The sequence below is a fragment of the Amblyomma americanum genome, chromosome 8 (genome assembly GCF_052857255.1).
Source record: "Amblyomma americanum isolate KBUSLIRL-KWMA chromosome 8, ASM5285725v1, whole genome shotgun sequence".
NCBI classification, from domain to species: domain Eukaryota; kingdom Metazoa; phylum Arthropoda; class Arachnida; order Ixodida; family Ixodidae; genus Amblyomma; species Amblyomma americanum.
In genome coordinates this window covers 123,826,694-123,847,003 of record NC_135504.1, presented here as the reverse complement: position 1 = coordinate 123,847,003, position 20,310 = coordinate 123,826,694, and the positions used below count along the sequence as shown (strand labels likewise).

Below are 20,310 nucleotides of genomic sequence, written 5' to 3'. Positions count from 1 at the left end.
TCAGAAATGTGCAGCGCAGTAAGATAGTTGACCTGAGCACAATAACGCCGCCTTCAGTTTCCGTCCGAGCTATAGTTACTGGAGACAATATATAAATGAGAACCCCATACCAGACACCGAAAAGTACTCAGGCTTTTATTATTGTGTGTGTTATCATCCCATAATTATCGAAAAAGCAAGCATGGAAGGCTGCCAAAAATATACACATATCACTTTCGGGCGGCTGTGTTCATTCACTGCTATCTTGCCTATATGCGTGAAAAAAAAACCGCCATAAAAGACAAGGGACGAGAGAAGGAGTGTTCACGCCACAACGACAAGTTACTATGAATCAACTGGCCCGCATTTCAACCCTTCTGCATACTATATGCGTGGTTTCGTATGTTTGATTCAGAAGTCAATTTCCAAGTTTTTTTCTTCTCATGCCGCCGTCTTTTTTCACCCAAAATGGTGACTTTACAATTGATCATGAAAAAAAAATTAAGCATTCACGTTGAAAGCCGAGACTGATCGTGAGCATTTCCAGTACTAAGAGCTAAGCTCCGCGGCTATATACTTTTGGGTGTCAGTCTCGATTCATTCATCTACTTTCTTCATTCGTGCATGTTTAATCGTTATTTCAGCAAGATTGTATTCTTCTTTTCAGCCAGCAAAGCGATCATAGGAGATGGCCGTGGTAAGTGCTCTTTCTTCTGGATGCAAGTATGATTCGAACATAATTGAGATAAGCAGAATGTGATTTGCCTACTGAAACGAAAAAATAAGCATTCAAAGTGCGGCACGAAAGAGCCTCTCATTGTGCTCAACAGTTAGCACATTCTTAGCATAGATGGAAATAGTCTGTGCATTCATACCTGGCTAACTTTTTTGAAAACCTAAATGATTCAAAATATTTCATGACACCGCCCTACAAGTGCAACCGTTCTTGCAATGCCGCTTCACCTCACCGTCTGCGAATACCTTTAAGCATGTCACCAGTTAAAGCGACAAATCAGTGGAGCTTGCAGGTTTCGCACTACTGACCGAAGAAAAGACAAAGTGGAGGCAGGAATTACATCGAAGCCTTCATACATCTCGTGTGTACTTGTTCCAGATGTTATTCCTTACGCGTGTTAATCCATGCTCAAAATATGTCACGTTCTAAAAAGCATGCCGTTCGTCTCAAGTGATTTAAACAGGCTGATAATGTCAAATACCCTGGTTTTAACAGCACTACAGTTATACACCCTTGAATTTGATTGTTGCGACAGGAAATTACGTTCAAATGGGACATGCTATCTTAATGAATTAGCCCATCCCGTGCTCACAAATTGAAAATATTTTGTACTGTGCGGTGTATCGATGCTGAGGAACGTCTTTCATTATTTATTGAAATGCTAAAAATAAATCGAAATTAGAGTATTACAGAGAACATAATGCACGTCTCTCAGCTTCGTGCATAAGTGCTCATCGAGGTTGACACCTTTTCCATTCCGACGATGCTGTGTGTCATGGGTCGCGAAAATGAGCTTGGCTGTTTAAAGCTCGTATTATAGCACCAGCATTACCATCGAATTCTCAGCAATGGTCTTAGTTGCACATGAGAAATTTCGCAAATACTAACGCACCCCGCCACCTGCTCTCGTCCGGTTTAGACGTTGTCAATTCTCACTAAACTAGAGTACAAAAGGGTCTGTTGCATTATCATTCCATATATGCTTCTTTTCCGAAAACACATTATATTAGAAAAGCATCAAGCTGTAACTGTCTCTACCACATACTGCATGTCTCCTGTAAGGCTGTGCCTAACACTGAATCTTAAAACCAGGCAACCCCTATTTTCTTCTCTTTTGCGTTTCAGCGCACCCAGCGGAGAAGTAATATTTTTCATGTTTATAATTGTTTGTGAGCCGTGGATTTAACAGGCAATGTCACTGGCGCGACTCAAATGAAAGTAGCTGTTCTCTTTCGAACAGGGAGCTGAGGTGGTTCGCTAACAAGAGATACAGCAGAGAGCAGACGAATGAAACACTCAAGGTTCTTTTCGTAAAAGCTTAACTTTATTACCGCGGATCTCAATGATTGCTTCACAGCGCAGGCTGAACAGCAAATCTAAAAAATTTTGGTCTTTAGTCATGTTTCATTCTTAAGAGGACATTATTGCCCGCATCTTTTCCAGTATCGCGCTTCCTTCTATGCGGCATATTGCTCTTTAAAGAATAACTTTAGAAAAGCGGAGATGAACAATCAGGCCACCTTCTTTTGTGGAGGCAATGTCTTACCAGCAATTTCAAACACTATTTTATGACAAGAATTGAATGTTTCTTAACTCAGTTGGAGTACAAAACTTGTTAAGAATAATCCGGCAGCTCTTAGGCTTCATGATAGCATTTCAGTCCTTGATTCGAATCATCTGGGAGCATCCTCCAAAACATTGCCTCTATCCTAGCAAAGACACTAAAGATGTCAGCAGTGGATCCTTTCATACCATTCCACAGCGGTAACATAGCAAGAGCCAAGGTTCTAGAGGCTTATGGTTAACCTGCAGTCGTAATACTCTCCTCCGCTGAGAGAAGTTGACGAGGATCAAGTTTCCTCTGCCGGCTGAGTAACACAACATGAAAAAAATAGTAGAAAACAAGACGACTATTAATGAAACACAAAGATAACTGAATAATTGAGGCCCGTGGCGAAATTTGTCAGCGAATGCTGCGAAAGCAAAAGCTTCGTAATAAAGTTAGCTTTTACTTTAAGCTCATATCTAAAAAAAAATTTTTACAGGGGTACGTACCATAATCTCCGAAATGAAATGAGGCAGGAGGCTAATTCTTCGCGTGTACGTTACATGGGCATGTGGGAATGTACTAAACCAAAATTAGGCATGCAAAATGACCTGTTTTCATTTTACAGACTGAAACAACGCCAAAAGTATCCTTAAATTTAGTCCTCGGGAGAGAAGGTCATAAAAATTAGTTTTATTGCTTAATACAGTTTTTCTTCTGTCGAAAGAGCATAAAGCTGCGATAAAAGTGATTCAACTAGGTAGGCGCTATCTATATTTACTGATTAAAAAATGTACCGAAACATTCTCTGAAATACATGGAAAGGATAGGGCTTACCTCTTAAGAGAAACATGTAAACCTTAAATTAAGAGACGTCGCATGAACAAGCCGCACGACACTAGCCATAAAATATTTTCTCTTTGATATTCATGAAAGAAAAAAATTTGCGTCGGTTAGTATACTTGCTGCAGATTAAGAGAAGCAGCCGTCATAATGTCCTAGTTTTGCAGGTCTCGGGCCCCTCTTATTACAACAGGTACGAGACACTAATCTTTCTTCTTTCTAAGGGTTGTCTCTGTTATTCACACTCACAACTTTAAATCACTGCACTCAATTTCAGAGCATGTCAAAAACGCAACAGCTGTAATTGTGTATGTTAGTCATGACTGGAACAGCACCACCATTGTAGGCTAGACATTATGAGACAGTCAACATTTTTAGGTGGTGTGCGAGCAATGAGGTTAGACAATAACAGTGAGAGACGTGACGTGCCCCCTTTTGCAATGTGAGCTGTCACTGATTGTTATGTCTAGACCACATGGTTCGCGCACAGTGACAAAATCATCACGTGAAAAGGCCCGCAATTTTCAGCTCAACCGTTTGTACAAGTTGCATAATTGATGGCTAAATGTGATCGTAACACAAATGTGTGGCCGGTGTGTGTCATGAACCTTATTGCATTTACCACGGCGCCGTTACCACACACCGTGCCATTACTTCAAACAAAATGACCTTCCTTGGTGGGGGACCTAATTTCTGCTACAGGAAAGGTTCATTTTTTATATCCTTGTCTCTTCTAGAGTTTTGCGTGATAGATTTGATTGGGCACGAATTATAAACTGCCTCAGCCTATCGTTAACGTGCTTTAATAGTTCTGCATTATCAATTCGTGAGCACGAAAACAGCGCTGTATTATAATATGTAGTTGTCAGTGCACGTACACAGACGTCTGTACTGCGAAAGCACGTGCTGTCGCCGCCTATATTTTCCACGGGTCCAAATATGAACAAATGTTTGCAGAGACATGCTGCTACGCGCCGCCTTCACGGCTGCCGGGATTTGTGTGGCCCTGGTTGTAATCATCTCCGGGCTGTTTCTCATCATGCATGTGGGTGAGCAAGTCGTCGTCTTGTTCTTAGACAACGTCTCCGGTATTTTGAATGCCTGTCAGATCATCTGGTTTTCAATGCAAGTTGCACGGACGCCTCATGCTTCGGTCATTCGCACTGTAGTGCGCTTTTTTTAGAGTTCGTAATTATGTCAGTCTGGCTGCGACTTCTCAAGGCCCTTCCTATAGCCTCCGCAATGTGGCACAGTCCGCTTGCATCCCACGTGAGCCGCCCTAGCTGGGAAAAGGAAAAAAAATCAATCGTGGGATGCAACTCGAAACGAAGCGGCAAACACCTTTGGCGCCGACCGATTGGCGTGACATAAATCCCAATTCATGAAGGGGCCTGCCTGCCACCAGCATTGTCACGCGTCGTTCTTCAACTGCATTCGATTATTGGGATTAGGAGGACCGCTAGACAGACGGACAAAAACGAAATTCTTCGCCATATTCGGATTATACGACAGGTGTTGAGAAACACAGAAGGCGTCTCCCCAGGTATCGCGAGATGATGGACGGAATCGCTCGAGTTAGCAGCCACTGCAGTGGCCTCTTATGGCAGGTTTCAAGGCTGCATTCGATGTTTGATCGAAAATGGGAAATGGCAGCAAACATTTGCGCTCTTAGAGAGCGCTTCGGCGCGACGTGATTTACAACACGTTTAAATGGCAGTAATTGTACGTCTGGGAACACTTTGTGATGATGAATTTTTATCGCGCAAGGGCATCTTAGGTCAGAGAACGCCATGTCGCAAGGTATTCTTCTCTACTCAAAGCGGGGTCAAAAACCCATTTCCCAAGCATTACACCCTAAAGAAGCTGAGCACCATTGTATCGCCGGTGGGGGCCCGGCGGCACTGGGGATCGAGCCCCGCACCTCACGCATGCGAAGCGGATGCTCAACCACTAGGCCACCGCTGCGGTACACTTACTGCATGTAAACAGATTATTAGTATTTTGGACCTTCTGGCGTCACCCTATTCCGCGTTTTATGTGAGATCAGAGATTGTAAGAACGCCCTCCATTTTTTTTGTTCTGGAGCTGTCTGCACGCACACACACACGCACGCACGCACACCCTAGTTCCCTCCATCTCCATTATAGTCATACCTGCGCAATCTCCTCCTTGAATTTTATATACACCCCTCGTCTTAAGACATATGCCTCGTCATCCCCCATGAAATGGCCCACCAAGAGCACTCTTTACACCTGTAGCTTTAATGCTATCTTTGTGACGGTTACCGTGCTCATTACATAGTCAGTGTGAACTTAGACTGTAGTAGCCAATAAGCCGGGTCTTGCGCGTAATGCGTTTAGTTACCATTGTTTCATTCAAATCAGGAAAGCACAATGCATGTGAAAACAAGCCCAAAAAAGTTTTGAACGTAGTAATGGGACATTTCGTGCACGCATAGAAGGTTACCTGGCCCTATGGCGGAAACATTAACGCTGCTTGCGCCAACATCGGCATACAGCGGCTATTTTCGGTTAATATGTCTAGGAACCTCGCCACTACATATCCCTGAGATTTATTCGTTTTGAAGCCCACCGTCTGCACACTGCACGCACGCGCCAGTGTTTGCAGACGATAAGCAGCATACGAATCTCGACGGCGATTGCGTTGGGCACACCTGCACTTCAGCTCATTGGTACACTATTGAGGTTTAACGTCTTCTTGAGGCACATGGGCTTCGGATAAACCGTTATGGAAGATCCTGATGATCACGACTACATCTGTCTCTTTCATGTCCACTGACATTGTGCAGCACAAGAGTGTTTTTGCCTTTCTCATCCATCGACATACAGCCGCCAAACCAGAGGTTTGATCCCACGACCAGCAGGTCTGTGTTAGGCAATGAGCAAAGTAAAAACATAGTACACTGTAGTGTTGGGCGACTTCAAAGTCGAGGTAGGCAAGAAGTAGGCTAGATTCCAGGTAGTGGCAGTCTACGGCACAAGCTGCAGGAATAGTAGGGGGAAGTTGGTCTTAGAGTTCGAAGAGAAAAATAATCTACAGATCATGGACATCTTCCGCGAACGGGACAACAGAAGTGGCCGTCGAAAATCCCCAATGGTGCGACTAAAAATAAAATAGACTTCATTGTGCGCTCGCCCTAGCATCCTGCAAGAGGTGGAATTCCTTGCAAAGGCGCCTTGTAACAACCACAAGATGATAATGTCCCGAATTAGCCTAGACATGAAGAAGGAACAAACTAATGAGCCGGAAGCCCATCACCGCGCTAACGGTAAGCGAGAAAGTAGAGGAATTTAGGACCGCGCTGCAGAATATATATTCAGCCTTAACTTAGGATGACAGTGTTAATGTTCAAGCAATGAACGATAACCTCACAGCTATCATTAAGGTGTGTGCGGTGCAAATAGGCACAAGGATGTTTGCACAGGGTACCAGCAGGTTCTCTCAGGGAACGAAAAACCTAATTAAGAAGCAATAATTAAGAGGAGTTAATTAAGAAGAGAGTAAAAAGAGCTAATAGAGAATACTTCAGACACCGACAACTCACTGATGACATTACCTTGCTAAGTCACTTAGCTGATGAATGGCAATGCATGATGAATGACAAAGAAAGACAGCAGAATGACGTCCGAAAATTAACATGCAGAAAACCAAAGTAGTTTTCAACAGCCTCGGAAGGGAATAGTAACTTACAACTAGTAGATAGGGACTGGACGTGGTAAGAGAATACGTATACTTTGGACAGGTAGGGGCTGCAGATCCTAATCACAAGAGCGAAATAACAAGAAAAGCAAGGATTGAGGAAGCACATTTCTCAAGTCTTCTCATATCATATATTGCAATGTACCAATATACCGAAAAATAAAAGTATATGAAAGTTGTATTTAATTCCTTCTCGCCTGTGTGGCAGGAAGCGGCAGCAGGAGGTGGCTGAAAGTGAGGTGGGCGAGTGAGATTAAGAAGTTTGCGGATGTGCGGTGGCCGCAGCAGGCACAGCACTGAGTTAATTGGAGAGATATGAGAGAGCATCTGTCCCCAAGTGGGCGTAGTCTCACTGATGATGATTATGATGATGATGAGGAATCTCTGTATACAGTAGGCAGGTCCTCAGAGCGCTCTTCCTTTCTAGCGCAGGGCCTGATAAACGGCGGTAATATTCGAGTTGGTCCTGCAGGCGTAGCGAATATAATTTCGCGCGGGTTACCGTTTGCTCCTTTTCGACGGGACAGAAGATTTTGAATAAAAAAAATGTATTTGTGGTCATTTTTGGAACCTACTTCGCGAGCCTACATAAGCCTTGCAGCTTCCATCAGGTTTGATGTACTTCCCTAGGCGTATTTCTCCTCGGTAACAAATAAAACAAAGCCGGAAAACACAGTTGAAATACTTCTCTCGTGGCAACAGAGTTTCTGTAACGTTTTTGACCACAAAACCTGCACTGAGAACAGAAATGTTTGTAGTAACAACAGAAGCTTGCGTAGGTGCAACAGAAAAGTATCACAGAGCTACACACTACACAAGTAGTGCAAGAAAAACTGCCATACTACAGCAAAATATTTTTTTTTTGAAATTGAAGGGGCACTTAAGCTACGCCTTAAGGATATGACGCGATAGCGTAAACGGGTAATTCCCATATATGCAGAAAGTCATTCTCTACTTTCGAATCTTTGACCCTTAGAGGTCGTATTACCCCTCCTGGTGCAGAGATGCATCGGTTAAGCGATGCGCCACTGCCCTGCGCTGGCAGGTGCTCCCGCCTTGCGCCCTCTGTGGTCCACGTAGTTCTTCCCGAGCGACCAATCGTAGCTGCCACCAGCTACGGTACGCAGTTTGCTCACTATCCAGTAGGAAGCTGGTGATTACGCCTCACGTGTCCTGGGTAGCCCACCTGCCTCCTAGGTTGCTTTCTGGACACCGCCTGCCAGAGTCATGCTCGTGATTTTTCGCTCACAGCGTTGACAACGCCGACGTCGGATTTTTTGGGCACCAGGACTTTCAATGCTCTGGTGTTAAAAACATAAACGTCCGTTCTACCGACAAAATACAAAATATTTGTGATATGGTTGTGTCGTTTTATCGAAATAGGAATCACTCTTAAATCCGTTTATAATGGCAATATTCTGTGCACTGCGCCCCGCTATATTGTTCTTCGCCCTTTAGGTGCCGCAGAGGAAGCACCTTCTACCGACGCTACCGAGGCGAAGGTGTACGCCTCTTCAATGCCGACAGAGGTCGTAGTGCTCACTGTAAAGCCCAAGCTGCCCCCAACTTCAGCCACTACAACCAAGCGCCGTCCTGTCCCATCCGGTAAGTTGGGCGGTGGTGGCTCCCCTCTGGTCAGTGGTTAGTGTCCACGTCAGGAGAGAGTGCTCCGGGGGTCTCGGCGGGCTAATTGTCGTTCATCCTGCAGCTACTACCAAGCGGACTTCAGCCAGATACACTGCCGAGACAGATCCGGGTATTCCTACATCGTCGAGAGACACTGCCGAGACGGATCCGGGTATTCCTACAACGTCGACAGTTGTTCCAGAGCGAACGGAAGAGTCAACAGTGTCCTCAACACTGGCCACTACAAGCACGCGCCCGCCTTTTCCATCTCGTAAGTGAAATAGCTGTTTGTGAACCTTGTTTGAGCGTTTGATGCGAATGTCACAGGGAGTGTTATGTCATGGTGAATGCCTTTTTACTTCGACATTGGAGATCATGTAAAATCGAGTCGAAAGGAGAAGCAATTAGCGTTCACTGGCTTACCGGGTCAGAAGTACATTGTAATGGTCGGCAGAACGTCACTATACACAATTGTAATAATAATAATAATAATTGGTTTTTGGGAAAAGAAATGGCGCAGTATCTGTCTCATATATCGTTGGACACCTGAACCGCGCCGTAAGGGAAGGGATAAAGGAGGGAGTGAAAGAAGAAAGCAAGTGAGAGGTGCCGTAGTGGAGGGCTCCGGAATAATTTCGACCACCTGGGGGTCTTTAACGTGCACTGACATCGCACAGCACACAGGCGCCTTAGCGTTCTTCCTCCATAAAAACGCAGCCGCCGCGGTTGGGTTCGAACCCGAGATACACAATTGTACAATAACGAGACATAGCACTCCCCTCCGTGCATTCCGCGAGATTGGAAACCCCGACATTCCGCGACACTGTTAACTAACCAACTGTACCGAAGTTCGTAATAAAAACTCATCTGTAGATGAGTTTTACCAAAGGGCACGGTTTTCAAATGCACTTTGCGATTTCTGCCAAATTTAGCATGAGTATAAGTCTTCGCAGCGATTGTGTTTGCCACGTACACATGGTCTAGGTTGCATATCATATTGCCAACGTGCAGAGCCACCCATTAAACAATTTCCAATGGTCTGCATCTTCGGTGTTGCTACGAACGAGTCGGTGGTCACGCCCGCGGACGGTGTATGTGACTTCACCTTCTACGACGGCCTGTACGCCAACTCCGAGGACACGTTAACCAGCCCCAGCTTCAGGCCGGCCGTGGACCACGTCGTGGGCAACGCCCTGAATCACTCCATTACACAGTACGGCCTATCCTTCGACTTCAGGCAAGTGTCTCCTCTATGATTTGCGGGCATAGAAGGATAACACATTCTTTAGTTCTCACAACAAAGGGACCGAAAATTACAAAAACCTGACTAGTAATTATCCATTGCCGTGCTCCCACTTCAAAACTTGATGAATGCCATTCACAAGTACTAGAAAGCATGCCAGTGGTCGGTACCTTTTAAGGTAGTTATTGCTTTTTCGCATCAACCCATGCTCCGACATACAGTTATATATGAGTGCTATATTGTTTTGCAAGGAACTTCATAGTTGAAGGCTAATCAATCCTGTTCCGGGGGTCCAACCTAGGGCCATCGCCTGTTCGGGGCAGTCGCTTGATCTACTAACACGACACAGACGGCTAGAAAAAGATAGATTGCAGCTTAATTGATCTAAAACTTGATGCGGGAGCGGTGTAAGTGTTATTTATTCTGAGAAAACGCTGAGGTGGGACACATTTCTTTTATAAAGAAATTATTGGGCAGCGTACGCCTCAGCGCAACTGCGGGGACACTAAAGATTGATTACTCTCTATATGAGATCCTCTCTTGGTCGTTTTCTCTAATTGCGCGCGGCTAACACTCATAACAATTTCTTCTTGTCCAGTGCCATATGGTTACTGACGCGGCTATTACGGCTGGTGAATGCTGTATCAAAACGTGTGTTACAAAAAAAGAACACTTCCGAGCACTATTTTCTGACCAAGAAAACAGGATGATTAAGAAGGTTACTGGTGCCCCTTCCTCTTTAAGGCGTCTAAACTTTGAGAAGCATTTTCTACGATTTTCTAATTTTTGGTGTGATTTAGCCAGGTAGGATTTAATGCTTCGAAGCAACCCAAGGGTTACGATAGGCTGTAATGGAGGCTTCTGTATTAATATTGTTAGTGTGAGAATCATTACAACGTTCAATGAAATTGCAAGGCAGGCAATCATGTTTGCTTTTCCCCTGCATAGATATGCGGTCGCACCGTGAGGGTTTTGATACGGCTTCGTTCTGATTAGAAGACAAATGCCAGAGAATACGGTTTGAATCTGTTGTATACATAATTTTTTATTGCGTAAAAATACATGTAAATAATTTCATGCAACCTCGTGCGGCATTTATCATTGTTCTATATAGCGTGCGGCCAGTTCATCGATCTTTGTGACAGATATCCCAATGAACTTCTGCTTCGGCGTGCTTTCGAAGTCATTTACTATGAAGGGCGCTGTAGCTCGCGAAAGCTCGGTGCCTAAACAGTATTCTTTGTAATTTATACGCCATAAAAACGCAGGAGAGAAATTCTACACGGAATTTTACAATATCCAAAATATTGAATGAAACTTGCAACCGAGGAAAATGATATTCCAGACACAACTGAATTGAAACTATGCGAAGCCTTGTAAATCATGAAAGAAAAGTGGAAGTTCAGGATGTAATAACTCTAGATCTTTTGAAGACCGGTTCAATCGTCGTGCTAGAAAATTAACCCCGCTTTTTATGTCAAATGTGCCAGTCTTCGAGCGCACCAGAAAAATGCAAGTATGACGCCAGCAATTCTTTCGCAATATAGTCGAAACTAACGACTTGAAACAACAATGAACCATTCTGCAGTTGACTGCATACAATGTGAGTTTAAATCATCAATCGTTATTTCATTTCTCTTGTCAGCAAGAGACGCGAAGTGGCCCGTCACCTCGTAACGGCTGCGGGCCGCTCGAAAGTCGTGGACCTCTGGAAGCGGAACCTACGCCACTACGGGTTCCTATCCATCAACTCCATCGGATTCAACGCGACGGAATTCCGCGAAGCCATCGAGGTTCTGGCAGTAAGTTCTTTCTGCAGAGGTGGCCGATATTTTTGTTAGTTTCTTTTTCGTTCTTTGCGTGCGTCATTCATGAGAAACACTGAAGACGTTCCCCTCATCTGTAGATAGGTGAGCAGAGCAAGTGACATTGGTACCGTGTGATGCCTAATTTATAGGATGTTATATTATTTGTGTGTGTAGCTCAGCAGAACAAATTACACTGGTATCGTGCAATGCCTTATTTAAATGGTGTTATGATTTTTCCGCAAGAAATCTTCGGAAAAAATTTGTCGGGCCCGAGCACTACAGCCTCGCTTTTTATTTTTCACAGGCGACCACCACTCGTGCAAAAATGGTCGCTCCAGTGGAGGAACGTAATGGGCTCTCACAATTGCTGGTTTTGCACCTTTTCTGGGCAAATGTATGAAACACGGTACTTACAAAATAGCATAACGTACTCATGTCGGCCATGAATCAGCTAAAGGTGAATGATTGCAGTGAGTACGGAAGGTATTTAACAATGCAGTACGAGCCGAAACAAAAAACACTTAGACCTGACGTTACTAAAGACCACCGCTCGAGTTGAAAGCGCAACACTGCAAAGCCGCGCTGACGTTAGATCTTGACCATGTCGTCTACAGAGGGTGCATAAAGGTTTTCGTGTCCCATATATTATCGCTCTTTTTAAGCCGCACTTAATAATTTTACGTTAGTACCACATATGTCAGTGTGTGCATAATTAACTATTCGATCGCACTCGCAACAAAAGTAATGAGGCAGCCGTTTTTTTTTATTCTGGTTAAACTGTAGGCGAAAATCGAGAAAGAGTAGCTATTAAAAGAACATAAAGCCCCATAGATATCTCGCGCACGTGGATCGCCTAAATGCCCTTTGGGAAACACAAGCGTGTAATGAAGAGGCAGAAACGTGCATGTCGTAAAAACAGGTTTTAAAGCGATAACGGTATAAAAATTTGTAATATTAATCATTGGTTTTGGGGAAAGGAAATCGTGCTCTATCTGTCTCATATATTGGCGGACACCTGAACCGCGCCGTAAGGGAAAAGATAAAGGAGGGAGTGAAAGAAGAAAGAAGTGCCGTAGCGGAGGTCTCCGGAATAATTTCTACCACCTGGGGATCTTGAACGTGCACTGACATTGCACAGCACACGGGCGCCATGATCCTCCATAAAAACGCAGCCGCCATGGTCAGGTTCAGACCCGGGAACTCCGGATCAGTAGCCGAGCGCCTTAAACACTGAGCCACCGCGGCGGGTCATTAGAATTTTTAAAATTGTCTTTTCTTTCAAGCTCTGTCCGCATGCGTTTCCAGTGTAAGATGTGTCAGTGGCACATTACTTTAGGTAAGCATTCTTCAGCCGGGCCACCCTAGGTTCCAAATAAGCCATAAATTTAGGAGGGTCATCTTAAAACTAAGGTATCCAATCCTTTCAAAAATAGAAAGATACGCAAATTTCAATCAAGTGATACATCGGTTTAAAGCTGGAACTTCTTTCTATTTTTCCACATAATCGCCATTTTCATCGAAGTATTTTTGCAGGCACTGTGGCAGTTTTGTAAGCCATTGTCATACAAGCTCGCTTGTCGATGAAGGGTTGGGCCTCAGTTTTCATTCATTCATTGCCACTAAAGCGCCTGCCAGCCAGGTGTTCTTTTTTGAAAACAAGTGGTAGCCACTGAGGGCATACTCCAGGCTATGTGGTGGTTGGTTGATGATTTCTCATCCAAACTGCTGCAGTAAAGCGACAGTTTGAAAGAAGATGTCGGGGCGAGTGTTGTAATGGGAGAAATTTAATGCTATTGCGGAACATTTCTTTTCTTCGATTCTGAATCGTCCGTCTGGATTGTTTCAGTGTTTCACAACAGCATTTATCATGGTTCCAGGAGCTATGAAGTCGACCAACAATACACCTTTTAGGTCCCAAAACAGAGTTGCCATGATTGTAATAAGGGAGTAATTACTCACTGACATCCATCCAAGCGCAGCCACACGGCTAAAAAAGGAAGCTAAAGTTTGCCGTCCCGGTTAGCTCAGTTGGTAGAGAGACTGGTCCGGTGAAGCGGTGGTCCCGAGTTTGAACCCCGGACCAGGACGAATTTTTCTTTACGAAGTTCTGAGAAAGCTGTATAGCTTTCCTTTGTGGCTGTATGGTGGATCCCAATGAGTATTTATGGGTGGATTCCAATGAGTAATTACTCCCTTAATACAAATTTACTCCACCATGAGGGATTACCCTTAACTTTTGACCAACACTGTTCCTACTTCGAGTTGTTGATAAATTCGCTCACGCCCTACTATAGGCTTACCGTCCCGGTTAGCTCAGTTGGTAGAGCGACTTCTCCTGTGAAGCGGTGGTCCCTGGTTCGATCCCCGGACCATGACGAATTTTTCTTTAACTACGAACAAAGGTTCTGATCAAGCTGTTAGCTTTCCTTTGTAGCCATATGGCTGCGCTTGGGTGGATGCGAAAGAGTAATTACTGCATTATTACAAATTTACTCCACCTTGGGGAATTCCCCTAAACATCTGACCAGTTGCCATGAATTTGCCAGCAGACCGGGCGCGCTTGGTTTTTGGCGGCTTATGCAAATAGGAATGTCACGAGATTGTTGTTTGGTCTCAGGTGAGAAGTGGAATGCCCAGGTCTTGTCGCAGGTCGCAATGACATCCAATATGTTTACCTTTTCTTCTGTATGGGCTCCGTGCGCTGGTATGGTGGCGCCAGCAGCGACCACATCACCAGCGCCGCCTTGTGGCACTCGCCGTGTTAACCGGACGCTCAGTCACGGCTGGTCTCTCGAGGGGAGAGCGCGCGCCCCCTCCATGGTATCCCTGCGCCTTCCTCCATGGCCGATGCGTTCGCTTCAGGCCGGCCGCATAGCAGACGCGCACTGACCGCGATATCCCTGCGCCTTCCTCCATGGCCGATGCGTTCGCTTCAGGCCGGCCGCATAGCAGACGCGCACTGACCGCGATGCCATTCTAAGTCAACGCCTGCTTCTCTGCTGATTTCAACGCATTGAAAGCCTTGCCGCCACCACTGCTACGTTTAGTTTCAATTGCTTTCTGGTTGGGCTTATCACCCATTCCGAGCAACCATGGCCCACTTTTTAGAAATTTGCAGTCCCGACGGCACTGCAATATCCGGCAGCGTAGTTGAGCTTATTGAGATTAATTAAGTACCTTTACAGATTGAGAACAAGTCTCTGATTGACTACGATAATGAAATAAGCTATGCAATTTACATCCACTGTGACATCCACTATGCGAATTAGAATTGCGAAAAACACAAACACTACATATATCATATGATAATACTCTACATCCTGCAGGATTGACCCCGCTTTACTTTATGCATTCCCTCAGATAACGATAGCTCTAAGCACACAAAAAGACGATGGGTTTCTTGCTAAGTATCTTCCACAGTTAGAAGACTTTCATTTAAGGAATTTTATGAAGGCACCATTTACATGAATTATTTTGGTCGTATTTTTCTTTTGGTAAATACTTAAATCTATAAGGGCCTCCGCGGTGGCTCAGTGGTTATGGTGCTCAGCTGCTGACCCGAATGACTCGGGTTCGATCCTGGTTGCGCGGTCGCATTTCGATGAAGGCAAAATTCTAGAGGCCCACGTACTGCGCGATGTCAGTGCACGTTAAAGAACCACGAGTGGTTGAAATTCTCTGGAACCACCTATATGCTATGGCGCCCCTTATAGTCTGAGTTGTATTGTGACGATAAAACCCTATTAAAATCAAAATATTAATTCCAGAAATTAAGGGTTTAGCGATGTTGTGAAATCCAAGGAAAATATATAGTGAAATTTGAACCACTATCTATTTTTCTTTTTATTCGTCCAGAACAGGACTTGAGATCTCAGAAATGGTATAAAGATACAAAATTTTAAACCACTGTAGGAAATAAAATGATGCAAATAAATACCCAAAAGTTTAGGTGAAACAATGTGAAAAACGACATAAGCACTCTCAGAAGTACGACGTCGCTCCCACAGTATACAAACACTCACGAAAAAAAAAACTAGAAACAAAATTGACACGCTGAACCACAGGTGAACATAATAAACGAAGACTTAAACTTCAGATGCTAGCTCCAAGAACTTCACCGTAGACCATTTCCTGTGACTGACTGAGCGCATCCCTTCACTCTACGTAAAGCAACTCCTACCAATAATGGCACGTTGGAAACACCCCAGTCAGTGTAAACCCTTTCCCAGCTCACACTCGTTTATTTAATTCCACAGTGCACTCATTTCCAGCAGACCCTCTGAGCGTGAGCGAGCATGCACGATGTCCGAGGGAAGCGTTAAAATACATTAGGTACCTTGACTGCAGTGTTTTTATAGCTGTTATGACATTGGTAAACACAGTCGAGCACCCATAATTATCCAAGTTTGTTTTCGCCTTCGTACGAAACACCTCACCGCTCTTCTCGCTCACTGCAAACTGAACCAAAGCTGCGTTGGCTGCGTCCGCCTTTCGCCACCGCTGTTAACCAGGTGGCGCCACTCGCGCGCGCCAAACTGCAGCGCACGGAGCCTATAGCGCCGAAGTAATTCGCGGCAAGAGTCAAAGCGTTGCAGATGTTGCAGATGGTGTGAGCATTCGCGAAACCCATCTTGAGCACGCTTTCCCATATTCCAGTTATTCAGTCAAAATCCTATGGATGGTTCGTTGAGACGCATCACGAACCAAAATGCATAGATCATCGGGGGTGATCTTCCGGTGTTGTCGCATCATTTCTTCAATCTTCGTGGCTGTCTCGTCAGATATTGAAGGTCGCCCGCTTCTTCGTTGTGATTTTCAGTGCGACAAGCAGTATACACCACTTGCGGCGGACCATTTTGACGTCCATGCACAAGTCTCCATACAATTCCGTCAAGCAACGATGAATTTGAACATGTTGCAGGCCTTTTTCATTCAAAAATCATATAACTGCGCAAACTTCGCGCCTGGCGGTAGGAACAAGCGGGACCTCTATTGCACCCGGCTGCCGAGTCCAGACTGGTCGGCCCAGCGGGCAAGCGATAGCTTGTTTAGGAGAGGAGGAAGCCGCGAACAAAGTAGCTTGGACAACAGTCACGCTTTTAGTATTTCTTCAGCCCCAGCGCTTTGGAGAGCTTACTTTTGGGATTGCCCCCGTAGTACCGCGTACATGCACTGAAAACGTAGGATAGTTGTTTCGTCAAGTACAAAATTCTGCTTAGCCTTGAAGTGAAAGCATCACTTGTTTCGTTCAGTGGCACTCGCTCGATGTTTTGCAACGGCGCATGGCTAGATGAAGCTGCCACTTGTTTTCACATTTTTCTATGTGCACATTCATAGTCGCGCACTACAGCCACGTCCACCCAGTTTCCCAACCACCAACACTTTGTAGTATTCACAGTGTAGTAGCACCTTTAATTTCATCTGAACCGCTTTGTATTATTCGTTTTTTTTTTAATCTGGCTCGTCGCCGTTCATTGGTTGATATTCCCGGTGATCGGTCTTTTCTTTGTAGTTTATTCCGCATGAACTGCCTAAAGGGAATATTCAGTATTTTTAGGCTGTTTCTTGTAGCCTGTCTCACAGGTGCTTTTTTTTTTTTACAGAGCCTACACATCCTGCTACAAATGCAGCGCACTTCACCTCAAGACACCTCGTATTTGGCCGTTGGCTTTTACGCACAAGGCTCTGATCTGCGTGAAGCCATAATGATATTCCGGTACATAAAGAATATTGACTTCAGAGTGTTGCCTAGAATTCAGAATTCCAATGCAGGGCAGGATTGAGGAATTTGTGTCGGGGGCAACTCTGGAAGCAATTCATGGCGCTGTACCGTGAATTTCGCAAAACCTGTTTTAGTGTATTAAAAACAGACATAGAAAAGGAGAACACAGCCCGAGCGCTAACTGACAACAAAAGGCCTACTCCAAGAAACCACTGGAAGAGAACCGCAAAACGTATGCCCCTTAATAATAATTAATAATTAATTAATCATCCTAATCATTCACCTATTGTTCCTTAGCATGATGTCTAGAAAGAGCATAAATGTTCACGGTGTGCAATATATTTCAGAATCCGTTTTCACTTTCGCTGTTCTTTACTAAAGAATAGGTCAATCATATTACTGGTCGTTGGCATAATTTATAATTAACACTCAACGATATACTCTGTTGGAGTGAGTTATTTTACCACAAGTCTGAAGTCTGTGTAGTGTTACGTCTCGCCTACCTACGACGCGCGGTATAGCCGGCGCGGATGCAACGGACGCCGCGGCTTCGTTCATCGCGGCCGCAACGCCTCCCGCCAAGCGCGTCCAGGCATGTTTCAGTGCCACGTGTCGTCGTGCGTGCGTGTGTGTGTGTGTGCATGTTTTGCCCACGCTTGTCAAAGCGCGGCAGCCGGGGAGAGGAGCTCCTCAACTGGGAGGCGAGGAGGTCTGACCGGCGCCGGCCTGGCGGACGCGCCCGTCACGCCTGAACATGTTCAAGCGTCGCCGTATCGGATGACTCTTCCCAGGCCGTTCCCTCTTGCCCTCGACTCCGTGGGTATAAAGGGGGCTGCCCCGGACGCCAACGAGAGACTTCGATTCCTTCCTTCGAGTAACGTGGTCGCCCTGACCGGCTGCTCTTTTGCGATGCCAGAATAAACAAGTTGTTCTGTTGCCAGTCGACTCATCCTTTGCCGGGACCTTCGAATGTTTCCAGCTTTGCCCCAGGCCGCCAGGCCAACGCTACCCTTGGGGCTTGCAACCCAAATGCAACAACTGGTTGCCAGCGGTGAGATCCCGACAACGGAGGCCAGCAGCGAAGATATGCGGTCAACTGTATGCTGAGCAGCACAACGACCATCCGGGAGCAGTGCAACGAGCCCTGTGTGATGACTGGTTGCCTGCAGCGGAACGACTGCGCTGAATTCGTGGCTGCGAGGTTTGGTGAGTGCGGGACTTTCTTCTTCTGAGTTTTGCCAGGCTTTTGTTAGTGTCAGAAACAGAGCTGGTAATTGTGGTTGTCGTTGCTGCCGGGTTAGTTTGCGGCAAGACAATAGTAGGCAGTAGAGAAAGCAGCATTCGGAGCAGCCATGGATTTGAAGTCGTTGCGCAAACCGAAATTGCTGGAGCTTGCAAGAGAGTTGGGTCTTGATGTCTCAGACAAACTCAGAAAACCAGAACTGCTAAGGGCGATTCTTGAGTTGGAGGCTGAGGATGACGAGCTGTCGGAATGCCTTGAGACCATTGAGGAGAGGGAACAAAAAGAGAAAGAGGAGCGCGAACGTAAAGAACAAAAAGAGAAAGACGAGCGCGAACGTAAAGAACAAAAAGAGAAAGAGGAGCGAGAACGTAAAGAACAAAAAGAGAAAGAGAAAGAAGAGCGCGACCGTCAACACGCTTTGGAAATGAAGCGTCTCGAGGTAGAGATGGAACGCGCTCGTAATGGAAGTCAGGCACACGGTGCAGGAGAACGGGTATCGTTCAAAATGACTGACCTGATGCGGCCGTTTAAGCTTGGAGAGGACATTGGTTTGTTCCTGGTTAACTTTGAGCGAACGTGCGAGAAGCAGGGGTTCTCTCGGGAAACGTGGCCACAGCGCTTGCTCACTTTGTTACCCGCCGAGGCGGCCGACGTAGTCGCTCGCTTGAAGAGAGAGGAGGCAGAGGATTTCGACCAAGTGAAATCAAGTCTGCTAAAAAAGTACAGGCTGTCAGCGGAGGCGTTCCGTCGGAAGTTTCGGGAAAATGAAAAAGGCAGAAATGAGTCATATACAGAGTTTGCCTACAGGCTTATGTCAAACATGCAGGAGTGGCTCAAAGAAGAGAAAGCGTTTGGTGACCACGAGAAAATTCTGCAGTGTTTCGGGCTGGAACAGTTTTATAGTCGGTTACCTGAGAACGTGCGGTACTGGGTCTTGGATAGGCCAGACGTTAGTACAGTGGCTAAAGCCGCCGAGCTAGCCGAGGAGTTTGTGACGCGTCGGGCTCGCGGAGCTAAGGACGGTCAAAAGGGTGAATTTGGCTCCAAGTCTGAGAGGCCGAAGTTCACACCCATGAGAGCAAGGGGGGACACACGTAGTGCGGATGCGAGTGAAAGCAGTCCGACCGAACGTAAGGAGACGGCGGCAGCCGAAGCCGAACGCAGAAAGCGGTTCGAGGCGAGGCAAGCGCGCGTGTGTTATACGTGCCAGAAGCCGGGTCACTTTTCGGCGCAGTGTCCAGAAACAAAAACAAAAGTCGTTTTTTTGTCATTATGCAGCACTGACGAGAACATGAAGCTTCTCGAGCCTTACATGCGAGACTTCCTCGTGAACGGGAAAGAGTGCCGAGTGCTTCGTGATTCCGCAGCTACAATGGATGTAGTTCACCCCTCTTACGTAGAACCCGATATGTTCACGGGCGAGTGCGCATGGATCAAGCAAGCCGTGGAAGCTCACAGCGTGTGTCTGCCCGTAGCAAAAGTGCTCATTGAAGGACCTTTCGGAGCAATTGAGACGGAGGCAGCAGTGTCATCTATGCTGCCCCCCCAGTACCCGTACCTATTTTCGAACCGGTCCGATCACCTCCTGCGCGAGAAGGGTCTTTTGTTTGGTGAGGCTAGCGTTCAGGCCTTAACCAGATCGAGAGTTCGGGAGCTCGCTGCAAAGGCGGTAGTTGCGGGGCCGACGTTGTCGAGCAATGAGAAAGGGTCGGAGGCGCAGCAAGCTGATATTCAGAGCATGTCCGAACTGAATAAAATTGAGCCTGTAGCGCTGAAGGCACCAGGTACTGGAGAGGAAATGCCCGACACGGGAAAATTAGAAGAGCTATCTACAGATTTGCTCA

General features: G+C 45.9%; 1 protein-coding gene across 1 annotated transcript; it reads left to right on the top strand.

The window, feature by feature from the left end:
- Positions 1–4,065: 4,065 nt before the first annotated feature.
- LOC144102723 (uncharacterized) lies at positions 4,066–17,284 on the top strand. Its single transcript, XM_077635911.1, has 6 exons — positions 4,066–4,153; positions 8,283–8,429; positions 8,533–8,721; positions 9,462–9,687; positions 11,339–11,495; positions 17,105–17,284. Exons 1-6 carry the CDS (start codon positions 4,066–4,068, stop codon positions 17,282–17,284), a joined length of 987 nt encoding a protein of 328 aa, XP_077492037.1.
- The last annotated feature ends 3,026 nt before the right edge of the window (positions 17,285–20,310 follow it).

What these genes read in the sequence shown, in the direction of transcription:
- LOC144102723 (XM_077635911.1), top strand. Translation starts at nt 4,066, where the DNA reads ATGCTGCTACGCGCCGCCTTCACGGCTGCCGGGATTTGTGTGGCCCTG. An exon ending in GGCCTATCCTTCGACTTCAG is followed by an intron (nt 9,688 to 11,338) that starts GCAAGTGTCTCC and finishes TTCTCTTGTCAG; the next exon opens with CAAGAGACGCGAAGTGGCCC. An exon ending in AAGCCATCGAGGTTCTGGCA is followed by an intron (nt 11,496 to 17,104) that starts GTAAGTTCTTTC and finishes TTTTTTTTACAG; the next exon opens with AGCCTACACATCCTGCTACA.